This window comes from Pipra filicauda, unplaced genomic scaffold, assembly GCF_003945595.2.
Source record: "Pipra filicauda isolate LSUMZ 115617 unplaced genomic scaffold, ASM394559v2 scaffold111_size4109106_pilon, whole genome shotgun sequence".
Taxonomy (NCBI): domain Eukaryota; kingdom Metazoa; phylum Chordata; class Aves; order Passeriformes; family Pipridae; genus Pipra; species Pipra filicauda.
Window position 1 is genome coordinate 2488342 of NW_024103563.1, and position 15274 is coordinate 2503615.

General features: G+C 39.6%; 1 protein-coding gene across 2 annotated transcripts in view; it reads left to right on the plus strand.

Annotated features, from left to right (window-relative positions):
* BMPR1B (bone morphogenetic protein receptor type 1B) overlaps nt 1-15067 on the plus strand; it is a 245707-nt gene extending 230640 nt beyond the window's left edge. For both annotated transcript variants that reach the window (XM_039382657.1, XM_027731783.2), the window contains exons 7-11: nt 4204-4396; nt 4838-5135; nt 7258-7433; nt 8776-8906; nt 11236-15067. In XM_039382657.1, the coding sequence (XP_039238591.1) occupies nt 4204-4396; nt 4838-5135; nt 7258-7433; nt 8776-8906; nt 11236-11361 (924 nt within the window). In that variant the 3' untranslated portion in view covers nt 11362-15067. The remainder of the gene's footprint in view (nt 1-4203; nt 4397-4837; nt 5136-7257; nt 7434-8775; nt 8907-11235) is intronic.
* Nucleotides 15068-15274: the final 207 nt, after the last annotated feature.

Consider the following 15274-nt stretch of genomic DNA (forward strand, 5'->3'; position numbering starts at 1 on the left):
CATTTTAATTTTTCAGAGATGATATGTCCTTCCTGTCTCCCAAACCTATTAGTTTGTAGTGATGATATTACGGTAGGTGTTGTCCAGTTTGCAAGTACTGTCTCTTTTTTTTCCCACACATCTTTTTTATACACCCTAAAGAAGAAATTAAATGGGAAGTTTTATATTTCCTTAAAAATGAAACAAGGCTGAGTTTCTTCTAGGCTTTAAGAAAGCTTTGTCATATCCTATACTAATGGGATATGGGATATTTCCACCCATGGAAAGGGAGGGATCCTATGTACAGTTTAGAACTATTCCTAACAAGTGCTTCCAAGTGATTTAATTGTGAGGGATTCTTCCTTTGTTTGCTTTGGGTTTTTTGCATAACACTTGCCACATTAAGGTCTTGGTCTGCACTTGATGCTCCTACTTGTTACAATGACAGCAAAAATGTAATAATTTTGAGTAAATATAAGGAACTAGGTGGTTTTTCTCTGAGAGGATATGTTTCCAGCAGCTCATGTGGGTAGCAGCTGCCCTGGGGCATCTCATAACAGTGAATAGCTCAGTACTTCATCCCAGGATCCCAAAAAAGCTGGCACAATGCTGGTTATGGTTGGTTATGACAATGCTTGTTCTTTATGCCTTCCTCTGTCCCAGTGAACTATTTGAAGGTGGGATGTACGGCCTCATTTGTGTCCCCAGGTCTGCTCTTGCAGTGGACAGGAAAACTAACTTCTGCTAATTAACTGCTGTAATGGCCAAGGTGGCACATCCCAGCTGAGTCATTGCACAGTAGCTCTCAGACCTGTGCTGCTGCTCCATGAAGCAGGAGCCATCTAGTCTTCTGTCAGTCCACCCCTCAAACCTGGAAAGTTTGCAGCCAGTGGACCAAGTGTTTTTTCTCAAGACACTCTTCCCCTGCTCCTCCTTTGCCTACAAAAAACACACACTTTTTTCCCCCCAGACTTTCTCAAGTAGTGATTTTGTGTGGAAGAGAAATTAAATGAGCGCTATAATGAATCTTGCACTTGGTAATAGATGTTTGCTGCATTTCCCAGACAGCTACAGCTACTACATCTTCCCCATAAATGCACAGATGGTCCCATGCCTGAAACAAGTATAAAGAAAACCCCTGGCAATAATGCTCTAGACTTTATTGTGCAAGAGTTTCTTTTTAACTCTGTTTCTTATGCAAAGACTGAAACATCCAGGGTTATACTTTTGGGAAAATGAGATGCAAATTTATTACAAAATGTCACTTTATGCTAAACAGTAATGTTTTTCTTCAGTGCGGAGCATTTATTCTAATGGGTACAAATATTATACCCAAAACAAACATTAGCCAAGATTTTGTCAATACGATGACATTTAGAAAGCATTCTTTCTCCTGACCTGTTTGTACCTCTGACAGAAGAGTTTGTTGCAGGTCAAATGCTGCAAATCAAACTTTAAACCAAGAAAAAATAAGTAATAAAGGCTTTGGACCAACAAACTGGGATCTGTGCAAGTCTGTGCAAACAAGGAGAACCCCATTGGCCTTGACAAGTGTAGGCAAAGTTGTTGCCTACCATGAATTCACATGCAAAACAGGGGAAGGAGATTAGATGTTGGGGACATTTATTTCAGTGGTCTGTCTGAAGAGTTTGCTGAATTACAGTTTGGTCTCTACATTTTCATGCATTTTTTTTCCTATTCCCCTTCCCATGAGCTTTGCTTTTCAAGGGACTGCACCCCAGCCATAGGTATGAAGTTCTCTGTTCAAAATATTGAAGTTACAAAAAGTTAGTTTGTCTAAATTTTCGTCTGCAGTAGCTGAACACATTTAGCTAAATGCCAGAAAAATAGAAAGAGCTGGTAATTGGATTGATTCCACTTGGGGAGAGGAAAGAAAAGGCCATGTAACTTTACCTGGCTGCTAACAGAGCTCAAGCAACAAAATATACAAATTTAAAAAGAAATAAAAAAATTCTGCCCCACTCAGCATAAATAATTCACATCAACACATCATTCAGCATACTTATGAAATCAGTTCATCCAACAATTTTGATTAACCTATTTGTTTTAGAAATCCTAATTGGTTTACGATACAAGAAAAGACTAAATTCCTTAAAATAAAATAAATTGTTCATAGGAAATCATTTGACCAGTTCTAGCAAGAGGAAACTAGGTTAAGGCCCTTCACATAGTATTCTGCCGCCTGAAAACCCATAACAGAAATGTGTTTTTCATTTTCTTAATGTAATTTAATAAGGAACTTTTCATCATTAAGTATTGTAATTCCATGTACTTTATGATGCCATTACATATATTTACACAAATTAAGTTATTTGATATAACTACATTATTGTTCAGGATGCATTTTTAAAATGGGCAAAATAGAAAGCAACAATGCTAAAATGACATTACAAAATGTTACAGCAAAATTCCAATGTAATATAACTGTTGTTCAATCACTATATGAGAGTATAAAAGAGAATAAATCAATTTAAAAAATTCAGGCTAATCTCTGTTCTTGGCTTTCACTGATGTTAATCAAAAATAATGGCATTGAAGCTACCATCTTGGAAGTCTAATAATACATTGCAGGGCTGGAAAAATGGAATTCTGTTTAAATGACAGAAAAAGAAAGCTGGGACATTCGAAATGGCTTTGCATAAATGCCACTGTATGTTTTGCTTCTTAAAATTGTCTATTATGAAAACCAGTGGGTTTTTTACAAAATGAATGATTATAGATAGACCTTACCTAGTAGGTTTTGAGTTCATGTTTGGACATATGTTCATGCTGCAGTGGGATTGTGGCAGTCCTGCTCAGCATTACCAAACTGGTAGTTTCCACTAAACCTCCCAGGCATAACAAAGGAAGCAAATGATTCTAAAAATCAAGTTTTGCTCATTTCTGTCAGCCAAGATTCCAAAAATATTTTGGATTACATGTAATGCATATGATTTCATAGGGATTCAGTTAGTGCATACTTGCTGCAATAAACTGCTTGAGATTTGTATCTGGGTGGTGGCAAAACCGAGCGAGAGACCACAAATTTGAACTTGTTCAGATTTTGCCAGTTGCTTGGACTTTGCATGGGAAACGATAAAATTATTTTCTTTCAAAATCTTTAAAATCCTGCCAAACCAAAAATCATCAGCTGTGGATTGAACTGGCAATGCTGTAGCACAAGAGGGTGAATCTCCTCTTGTATTAGGGAGAGGCTGAGTCAGCCACGAACACCAGTGGGTCATGTTGCAGCATCTACTCCTGGTTTTTTTGTGAACTTTTAGAAATATATGATCTGCAGATATGTTCCAATCTGATGAGAATATTAGTCCACATTTGTCCAAGATTTTTTATGGTTATAAAAGCTTGTTAAATGTAGACACAGGGTCTGTCATCCTTATGAAGAGTGCCTCTGCAATGCTTCCACCATGTACATTGATCTTGCACTACAGCTGACTTTAGCATTAGCTCACAGTACAGGCACAGCTCTCAGTACAGGCACTGACAAAGCTGGCACAGACACTAGAAAGCTGTCTTCTAAATATTTGGGGGGAAAATTGCTTTTTATTGATATGTAATTATGAATATTAAAATACTTGTAGGCACGTGGGTCCTAACTCTGTAAGTAGTGGTTCCTAACACCAAATGTATATTTTGAAGTTATTAGGCTTGGCATTTTCAAGGATAGGTGATAGGAAGCTGCTATCAGTAATTTTGCTAGTTTTGGAGCGCTAGTACGCTTTTGACTCTTGTGAGCCCTAGCCTTCAGTCTCAGCAGTGTTGAATATATAAGAAATATCCCCATTTTAATCAAAATGTGTTACCTACCCCTTTGGAATTTGGGTAACATTGAGATTAACAGGAGTGTTTGCTGTCAAAACTTTTCCAAAAATAACAAAAAATATTCCACAAAGTGGCAACATCCCACAGGAAAATAAAAAAAATCAAGGTTCACAGTCACAGGTTGATTTAGTTTCTTCAGAAGCCACAGTGCATTTTGAGCATGCATGGAAAGGCTTCTTCACAGTGTACTTACCAGCACTGCATCCTGGAGAAAATGGGGAGCATCTGCAGTTGTGGAGCATTGCTGAAATCCGTCATACAATGGCTGTGTATTCCACTTTCCTTGGGACTGGCTTCGTGGGAAAGAGACACAGAAGGAGGGAGGTGAATGCAGAGATTTACACTGAGCAAAGTGTAAGCATCTGTCTTGGCATTTCACAGGTTCAAAGGACCATCGCAAAACAGATTCAAATGGTGAAGCAGATTGGAAAAGGTCGCTATGGAGAAGTCTGGATGGGAAAGTGGCGTGGTGAAAAGGTAGCTGTGAAAGTGTTTTTTACCACAGAGGAGGCCAGCTGGTTCCGAGAAACAGAAATCTACCAGACCGTCCTAATGAGACATGAAAATATTCTTGGTGAGTGAAATTAAAGAGAATTTTTTGATAGTGTACAGGTTTCTTGAGTTTAGTAATTTTGTATTTGCTGTTATCTGATGTCCTTTCCGATGTGCTTTGTTACCTGCTGTGCTCTGCAATTAGCCACCCAGCACTTTTCAAAGGAAAGTTGTTTCAAGGATTAGTGAAACATAAATAAAAGTTAAAAAATAATGGGGTTTAGGGGTTTTTACTCTAAACGCAGCACGTCTACTTCAGCCACCAGTATTTCCATATCTGGGCTTTCTGAAAATACATTAAAGGTTAGAGGTGACACATAGTTGCATGTAAGTAAGATGAAAGAAATTAAATGTTACCAAAATAAATCTATTGAAGTGGATGACAGTCCAGAGTTCTGAGCAGTCAAAAAAAAAAAAAAGCTATGAGATGTACTAATGTGAAAATATCTTTTTTTTTTTGAAGGATTCATTGCTGCAGACATTAAAGGTACAGGATCTTGGACCCAGCTGTATCTTATCACTGACTACCATGAGAATGGCTCACTTTATGATTATCTAAAATCTACTACTTTGGACACAAAAGCCATGCTGAAACTGGCTTACTCCTCTGTTAGTGGTTTGTGCCACTTGCACACTGAGATCTTCAGTACTCAGGGCAAACCTGCTATTGCCCATCGTGACCTAAAAAGTAAGAATATCCTGGTGAAAAAGAATGGCACCTGCTGTATAGCAGATTTGGGCTTGGCTGTTAAATTTATCAGGTGAGTAGAAGTGAGGAGGCTGAGGAAAAGTTAGTAAACCAGATGCAAATGCTGTCTTAGTTGTTGACTGAGTGAGCATGCACATGTGAGCATGCTCCTGCAGTGTATGTGCATACTTTTTGGGCTCTGCTCATCTGTGTGTGAGGTTATCAGTGTGGGTGAGAATGAATGAAAATGAGAGTGAATGAAAATTCACTCACAACTTATATAGAAAAATACTAATCATTTGCACAAGTTACTAACTGGGATTTATTGAAAAGGACCCCATTTGGGCTGCCTTTTGTTTCATTTCCTACAAATCAAATTGCCGAAGTACAGATTTGATTTTTGAAATGGCTTTTAAATTTGATTTAAAAAAATGGTTGTGTGTTTAAACAACTTAGAAAGGAGCAGACAAGTAGAACTTTACTCACTCCTGGGATTCATAAGGAGACATTGCTCTCTGACAGCTCTGTTCAAAAGGGGTTTGAGCTCTCGGTGGTGGTCCTGGTGGTGGAGATGTGTGTTCCAAAATCTCTGATTTTTCTGTACACAGAAATGTGTCCAGAATACATAGACTGAGGGTTTCAGTTTCAGGAGTCAGCTTTGAAACTGTGCACTCCCTGAAGTATTAAAAAAAAAAAATTAAGAATTCTATACAAATCTTGAACTGAAATTATTCAGAGTGAAAGGCAGTTTTTATGTGCTCTTCTTACCATTCACTTACCCACCACATTTCTTGGTGAGGCTTTTCCTTTCTGAACCTGACCTTTCTTTAGGACACAAGAAAGGATTATTTTTACTTTGAGGAACAGAGGCCTAGAAAACAACAACTTGAAAATATACTGTTAAAAAGTTTCACACTTTGCAGGCATACCTTGCCTGGAAAATACAGAGCAGCACACTGCTTAGCTATGAACGAAGAACTAGGAACTACCAAGTGTTGTTATTAAAGAAGGTGAAACATGCATTTGTCACAGTCCAAATGGAATTTACGTTATGTACTTGGCTTGTTTTCATACTGAATCCTTCCTCAGGCAGCATTTTTCAGGCAAGAACAGGAAATAGTTGAAAGGGGTGTGCTCTGCTGAAGCTAATAATTCTAGTAAAGTTCTTTGTATTTCTCATTTAATTTGAAATATTGCAAAATGGTGCAGGTCGCTGGATTTCTGTTACATTCTTTGGGGTGTACAGAAGTGTCACCAGCATATATATAATTTGAGGACTGTGTAGATGACTGGTTGTACCTCAGACTGTGCTTTTTTTTTTTGTCATTTTCATAACAGTAGGTGAAAAAAAAATTGCTGTACGTGAAGACAATTACAGGAGTATAATTATTCTGTGAGCTTTTGTTGTATCCATCACATTTAAAATATGTACATTTTGGAGGTGGGGAAAGGAAAACAGATCTTTTTAAGCAAACCAAAATATATGCTGTATAATAAACTTCTAAAAACATTAAAACTGATACAGCCAAATCTGAGTTAATAAGAAAAAAAAGCTTCCATTCACATAACTAATGGGAATTTGTTTCCCATTAGAGAAATCTTGTCTCTTCTGGTCACTGTGTGAGGTGTGACACATTTGCTTAGAATTTTTTACACGTTTATATCTCTGTGTCTACATATCTTGATGTGTAAAGGTTGGAAGAGATCAAAGATAATACATGCAGAAAGTAACAATTAGATCCGTCTTCCTCACAGATCTGATGTGCTAACACTAAGTGATACTGTGCTATTTAGTATCCTCCATTAATTGCTAAGGCTAAAGCATTAGGTGGTGGAGTATGTTAGGAAAACAGCATTTAATGAAGATTTGATTGTTATCACTAACATTAGAGCTTGGGCTAATGCTAATGAAATCTCACAAATGTTACAGCATCCCTGTTGAGTCTTATCTCCATTGTGGTTCTGCATTTGAATGCTTAACATAGCCTCAGGCAGGTCAGCCTTTTAAGGAGGATTGCCTTCACACTAAGAGGCTTTTCTTGCAAAAATTGTTCCATTAAGATTATGCATTACTTTTGACCTTTTTTGAGAGTGGATGTGGTGTGAATGTACTACATCTCCCATCTAAATTGCTTTCTTTTCAAGCCACTTTGTTGCATGTCTGATGCCCTTTTTTTCTCCTCCTTTTCTTTTAGTGATACAAATGAGGTAGACATCCCTCCAAATACCCGAGTAGGAACAAAACGTTATATGCCTCCTGAGGTGCTGGATGAAAGCTTGAATAGAAATCACTTTCAGTCGTATATCATGGCTGATATGTACAGTTTTGGACTCATCCTCTGGGAGATAGCAAGGAGATGTGTTTCAGGAGGTAAAGAGCTGGGAGATTGCTTTTAATTGTGTCAGTGAACCTCAAATCTTCCATTACATCTTTTTCTCTGGGTTATTGTTTTTACAGTAATAAACAAATGTGGATAAAACATACAGGTAACTCTCTTAATATCTGTTCTCTTGTTGAAACTTAAAATATGAGTCAGTGCTATTTCAACAGCAGAGATTTAGACTATATTTTAATGGCTTCTTTGAAGGCAGCAGATGCCTGCATTGAAGAATTATGGAACTCATTTGGGGGCCTTTTCCAAAGGCATCATGTTTCTGCTGGACTGGGTGTGCTAGCTAATTTAGTAGAAAGAAAATAGTGATTTATTTGTTTTGTTAGAGTTATATAAAAGGAGGAGAACAAACAATTTGGGGTTTGCTGTGCTGCTATTTGAAATAAAGAATGTTTACAAGACAAGTAGGAAAAAAAACAGAGGGAAGTGGTACTTATTACATCTCTGTCATACCAGTGATGTCCATTTTAATTGCTTTCTGATATCAGGAGATGAAGTGTGAGGACAGCAAAGACAAAGCAATGCAGCCAGCTGCAGACTCAAGGCATAGATCCATCCTTGTACGCATAAGCTACGTGTGCTTTCTGCACATAGAGCTTAGTGTAGTGCAGAAATGATGGGTGTTATTACCTCTCCTTTGTCACTGAGAAAGTTAAATGCAGAGAAATGACCTGGCAGCAATTACGTGCCAGTTTGGTGACAAGAGTAGAGCATGTCTCTCTTGGGTCTCCACTACCTTCACTATGCTTTATGAGTCTTTACAACCTGCAATATTGTGCTGAGTGCTTACCCTACAGGAGCTGAATGTCACTGATCAGCAGCATGATCCCTGTGTTTAAAACCTGGTGAAGTGTATTGCAGTGATGTGATGTTAAAGCTGTAATATTTTTGTCATTGTTGCTGTGCACAAAGGATGGTACCTTTCTATGTTCTGAAAGGGCACAGAATGCCCTTTAATATATTCCAGGTCCTCTGATAAGAAAGAGACCTAACTCTGTCAAATTACTCTGATACAGAACCTATATTAATAGCTCTTTCTGTGACAACCTCATGGAGATTGCTGGACTGAACAGCAGTGGTGGAAACTGTCTCATTTGGCAAGTAACTACACTTTTGGATTAAGATACCTGGCCAGTCTTTTCATGGCAGTGGTTACATTGGAACTTGACTGTGGAATAAACTCCTAGGGCAGGGAAATCCTTTTAAGGAGAAGTACATCTAATTGTTAAACGGTATGGCCAATCTGTTATAAAATGAGAGGGGAAGAGGGCAGTGGAAGTTGTTTTCTGCAAGTGACGGGCAACTAATTGATTCTTTCAGGAATAGTAGAGGAATATCAGCTTCCATATCATGACCTTGTGCCCAGCGACCCCTCGTATGAGGACATGCGGGAGATTGTGTGCATCAAGAGACTACGCCCCTCATTTCCCAACAGATGGAGCAGTGATGAGGTATTGTCCCTCTTAATACACAGTCCGTGTTTTTAATCGGAGCGAGTGAGTGAGACTGACCCAATTCTGCATCATTTTGAGGGAGGAGGACATTTACCACTGGTGATAGCAGCTGTCACAGTGTAACAGGGCTTGGGCAGGAACAGGACCTTCTCAGAGAGCCCCACTGAAGGTTTCAGAGCCCCACGGGCCATAGCCTATCGTATTTGCAAACAGGTTCCTCATGTACTGTCTACTAGATCCCACAGTGATAGCAGGCTGTGGTCAGACCTTCGTGGTCTGTCTGCTTGCTTCTTGCATTCATTTTGCTCTCTGCTCCTGGCATTAAAGGCATCAATTCAGTGGCTAGCCAAAACTTTCTCTTTTGTAAGAGAAATTATTTTGTGTAATGAAGTGGCAGCATACTTGGTGTACTAGCAGCCTCTTCAGTGTGTACTGATGTTTGGACTGTAATTCCAACCTTCTTCCTTTATTTTATTTTTTTAAGAAGAAAATGTCTTCTGTCTCTTTGAAATCAAATGAGCATACAGTTTTTCTGTGATCACAGGGGAGCAGGCTTGGAAACATAATTTTACTGTGATTTTGTGCTAACATGAGCACAAGATATTACATTTCACTTATGGTATTGATGGCCAATAGCACTGACTACAGTAGCTGGGCTGCACTGAGGGGCACCAGTTGCTCACCCTTCTACATCTTACAGAAAAAAGTGCTCATATACCTATTTGCATTTTAGCAAAGAGGACTACAGAAGTGGCCTTTCAAAGGAGATGTAATAGGCAGAAAATGCTTTCCATTGTAAAATCAGGAGGTGAAAGGGGTGGGGGAGTATCTGAACTCTCCCTTCTCAGCATCTGTAACAAAGCAAAGTTGTGCTTGTGGGATCAGAGATGAACAGTTGAGGTACCACTGCTTGGCAAACCTGCCAGCGGCTCTTTGAGATGCTGTGGAGGAGGGGTCATTAAACATGTTAATTGGTATGGTTTAATGCTGTAAAGTTTTCTACAGTCACAGAAGACAGCTGCTGTTTGGAAAGAGCAGCATGTAGATGAATATTCTGCAGGTAGATTTAGGGGGCGTGAGATGTAGGCAATTTGGGAATGGGAGGCAAAAATGAAGCAACCTCTCTTGGTGGCTTGAGGGTTTGTGCAACAGCCAGTGTGGGAAGATCTAACCAAAACTCATCTGCCTCATCCTCTCCCTAGCCCAATCCCTTTGAGTCTTCAGACTGGGATTGTAAACACTGGAGGAAGCTCTGTTAGTAGCAGTCCTGGGAAGGGCTTTTGTGGGGTGGCATGCAGTATGTGTTTGGTCTGCCACCACACATATTGAGGACTGGGGAGGCTTGTTGTTCTTGATTAATTGGTTAGTGTCCTCGGTAATCCCTCTTCAGGCATTCCAGCAATAAGAGGTAAATTTGTTATTGCACAGTGCTTGTGTATTACCAAAAATGCATTTATAAAAATCTACAGTAATCTGAAATGTGTTCAGCTAGTCTGGGCACTGCTGGTGGTGTTTATGTGTAATGCCTTTCAGGCTCTGCACTGCTTCTGAGCCAGAAGTCTCATGAAAACCGAGAGCAAGTTGGATGAGATGGAAAACTTCTCTTTTCCTATTGTAGCAAGCAGGTACTTCAGGCAGCACAAATCCATAGGCTTGTGGGGTCATCACGTGGCTGCTGGCTCATGTGGTGCGTTATATTTGGAAGAAGGTGGTAGAGGCAGAACAGGAACATGTGCTGCTTTTCCAGGATGTCAAAGGCAATACTGAGATGCTGTCAGCAAGGGAGTTGTTGCTGGGAGTCAGAGGAGGATCTGGCTATGTTTCAGAAGTGAGCAAGGGATGGAGTAGGACAGCGTAGAGCTGAGCTGGGTGCTTGTAGGGGACTTCACAGTACAGATGGCTGGGCAGGAGCTGTACTTGCATGCTTCATGCTTGTGCTGGTCTGAACCCAGAGATTGATTGCTGGCTGAGGAAAACAAATTCCACTAAACTTGTGCAGCAAAGGGCTCACTGTACAGAGCCACACTTGTGCAGATCAGACTGCACAGGTTTGGGGAAGGGGAAATTAAAAGGGCTTTTATGGAGTGTACAACCAAGTCTAGACTATAGCTTGTCAAAAATTATAAGAGTAATTTTCATATTTGGAGAACTCTCCTTAATATACAGAAAACAAAAGCTTTTGGAAGGCACCATCAGCCAGCATGTTGTATTTTTTCATCTGCCCTTAGAAAAGACCTTTTCCCTTCAGCTTTTCAGCATTGCCAACAACTGCAATCTCCTCTTCCACTGATCCAGATGGGACTTTCTCTCCTGCTTCTCTCCACAGTGCTTGCGGCAGATGGGGAAGCTGATGATGGAGTGCTGGGCTCACAACCCTGCCTCCCGGCTCACAGCCCTGCGGGTCAAGAAAACACTTGCCAAAATGTCAGAGTCGCAGGACATTAAGCTTTGACTGCCAGAGACAGCTCTTGTGGAGGCCCATGGAAACGGACTTTCTTGTGCAGGCAGAAGTCCTGAAGAGGTATTGAAAGTCTTCACTAATAAGTACCTTGAACAGAATCATGCTTAAGAGCAGCTGTAAGTTTTGAAGAGACTATCCTTTGCAAAAATCACCCGAATTTTGACATGCGAGATCGAAAGAGGCTTGTCTGCCCTTGTTTACATGGGGAAATACAGTTTTAGTAACTGGTTTAAGATTATGCATGTTGCTTTCCATGAAAGCCACTTATTATTTTATTATTATTATTGTTATTATTATTATTTTGATTGTTTAAAAAAGATACTACTTTAAATTTTATGAAAATAAAACTTTTGGTTAGAAGTAAAAAAGATGTATATTGTTACATTAAAAAAATTTGGAGGGAACTGCTGAAAATGAAAGCAAACCAACTGTTTCATTTATAAAAAGATTATTGCACTCCAGCAATTAAAAAAAAAAAAGGTGAGTGAGTCTGTGTAACTCAGAGGAGCTGTAATGGAGACTGTCTTAAAAGCCACCTATTTGTAGAGATAACTTTCCATAACCCTTCATGTGCAAGTGGTTCTCACAGTACAGAGATGGAGCCCAGTTACATCCTTGCCATCATTGGTGTGGGTGGCCTATGCCAGGGAAGGTCATCCTTCATTTAAGGTAATTGGGAGCTATATGAATATGGTTAGTGTGACTTGTTTGAAGAAGCTCTTTGTGTTTCCAGGAAATCTGATGGGGATAGTGCCATGATGATAAACAAGTGCCCCTTTTCTTGGCTTTTCTTTTTTTTCTTTCTTTTCCCCCACTGCAAAAAAACCTTTGCGTGTGAGTGGAAATGAAGTACATATTTGGATCTGCTGGTGAATTTGAAACTGCTGTGACACACATAAACAACTGCTGGGTAAGAGGAAGTTCCCTGTGAGAAGGAATTATTAACTTGCTCTTTCATTTGTGTAAAAGTGAGGGACCCATCTACAACCACAGTGGAGGAAAAAAAATAATCTGTATTCCTTTTTTTAAGGGAAAGTTAAAAACCTCAAAAATGCCCATCTCTGGGGTGGTAATAATTTTTCTTTAAGTGTAAGGATACCTGGTGCCTCATGGTCATAAGAAATGGCAGGGAAGGAGCATGAGACTTATGCGGGTGGTGAGAGCTGGGCACCGCGGGCGCAGTGGGCACCTGCCTCCAGCACTTCTCCTGCTGTAGTGAGAGACACCTAACAATGTGGCTCAAGCTTCATCTGCATTACTATTTTGGGTGGCCTTCCAGGAGCCTCCATACCTCTGGCAGCCACCGCACAGTAGTGACAGGCTTGGCTGCCAAGCTGGGGCTGCGTAACATCGTAGTTCCCAAGAGGAAGCAAGAGAAGCTTTTAGGGGAGAAGAGCAATGGGAAATGTAATTACTGCCTTTCCTTGTTCCTCCTTCCTGAGGTTGCAGCAGTTGCTGCAATGCTAATACTACACAAGGGGAAATGAGAGGTGAAATATTCCCTGTGAAGTGTTTTCTTTGGAAAGGTTCTGTTCTTCATCAGATTATCAAAGCTGAGCTGTGTGGAAGTTACTGGTTTACCCTTTTTTACCCTTATTTTATTTTTTAAAATTTTCTTGCCTGCCTATGTCCTGTTTCACTAGATGGTGTTCAGCTTAATATTGAAATAAGTCCTTACAAATGCTGCTTTGATTATGCTAAGCCTATTTCAGAACTGAAATAATTGCCATGCTGGATTTAGCCTCAGCACTTCTGTAATGCTTCTTTTTTTTCCCTTTTTGGACAAAACTGATTTATTTGTGGTAGGTAGGTATATAATTGGGGTTTAGTTTCACAGCTCCCTAAAGGTATTTCTAGCTGGAAAAATTAACATTTTATACTTTCAAGCTAACAGAGAAAATGCGCAGGTTCAAGAAAACCAGCAAGACCTCCATGATTATAGGTGTCAAAAGGCTTAATCAGAGGATTTTTGTTAATTAGAGCGCTTCTTCTGCAGTGCAGTTTCCCTGCGTAAAATTGCCAAGCAATGCAATACAAAAAGAAAATCTCTGAGAGTTAAATAGTACACCAAATCCTGACCCCAAGAGGGGTGATGATGGTTTTCCCATCCTTAAAAAATAGCATGCTTCTGAAGCTGAGAATAGAGTTTGCTCCACTCCTTGGCTGCCTTGGCTTCGAGATTTGTGGTCCAAAATGAGGACAGCCCAGCCTCTCTTCACCTTTTTTCGTCTTAGCAAATGGAGCCATGGGGTTTCTAGCTTCACTCCTTTTCATAAACGCCAGCACAGCTCTGTATAACCAAGGTTTCTCAGCTCGGAAGAAGCGGATGGGACCGCTGACTTTGGCAGCAGCTGGGACTAGGCTCAGTCGATCGCTGAGCCTGGTCCCTGCAGGTCCCAGGTAAGCAGTCACACAGCAGGGATGCCTCTTACCTCCTGAGTTTAGTTGTGTTTCACCTCTACCTTCCTGAAACAGATTTTTTTTTTTTTTTTTAAATTATCATGGCTCTCCTGAGAAATGTTTTGGAGGGTGCTTTGCCCGCTGGCAGACATGAGGCATGCCATGCCCCGGCACCTGCCCTCAGTGTGTTGCAAGAGAAAGGGCCAGTCGCTGGTTTTCTGAGCAATTTTTGCCTTTTTTTTTCGGTCCAAGAGAAAAGGATCTAAGATACTGGTTGATAGGTTACATAAAGCGTGTATGTTAAATGTTCCAAGTTTATGTGTTTTATATATATATATATATATATATATATATGTAAAAATATATATATATATTCAGTTGCAAGTCTGGAATAGCTCCAGTATTGTGGATTAAGAGTAAACTATTATGGATCATAAAGCACTAAATAAAGCATAATATTTATTTATGAAAATGCATAAATGACAAATCACTACAACAGTGCTATATAGGAAAATAAATATATATATATATGAGGAGAAACACACTGAGAAAGCAAACAGTCTGCAGTTGTATAACTAGTGCCTACCTATTTTCTCCCAAGACTCAAAAGGCCAGATTTTGCCCTCAAATCTCCTACCCACTGTAATAGATGGTATTGTAAAGGGCTATTTCTAAGGCCAGGAAACAACCTAAGGCAAGTGTGGAGGTTGTTTGTTCTAGCACTGTGACATTTCAGTTACGGCCTGCATGGCTGACTTTCTGTAACACTCAATGTGTCATTATTATGCTTTCAGCATGTACAGAGACTACAGGTTATATGTTTATTTTGCCAGGTGTGGCCTTTTAATGTCACTTCCAGATTTTGGTAGTTTCACAGTGTGCTTTGGTGAGGGCTTGGAAGTCAGTGGTGAAGATAATTGTGACTTCCGTGCCCACAGGTCTAGAAATCCACTTTTCAAATGTAAATCACTGAAGGAAGTTTAGTTTAGTTTCTGACTGGCATAGGTAAGATGGCATAGGTAAGTGGGAGAAGAAATTAAAAAAAGGAAGAGAGATGCCATCTAGCAACTGCTATCCTTTCTCTAGCACAAAGTTATTTCTATTAAAGAAAAGGTTGACAATGTAAAGACTAAGAAACTAATATGTGTTCTTTTTTGAGAACCAGTGCCTTATTAAACCTGTAAATACTGTAATTAGAAAACTTGGGGAACAAACTGTGTTACGTTGTATTTGTTCAAATTGTATATGGTTGTTTTAACATTCCCCCCCAAATAAAATTGTTTCCATCTCCCCATGACAGAGATTGCTTTTACTTCTATTTCCTTTTCATGTGCTTGAAAAGCACTATCTTTGGGTTTCATATCCCTGGCTAGATTATTTTGACTGTGCTTCATTTTATTTATTTTATTTTTATAAGATTTTTCCTCTGAGCAAACAAGTAAACAGCAATAAGTTGCATATGTTTCCACTGGCATAAAAAAGCATCACTTCTTTCACAACTCAC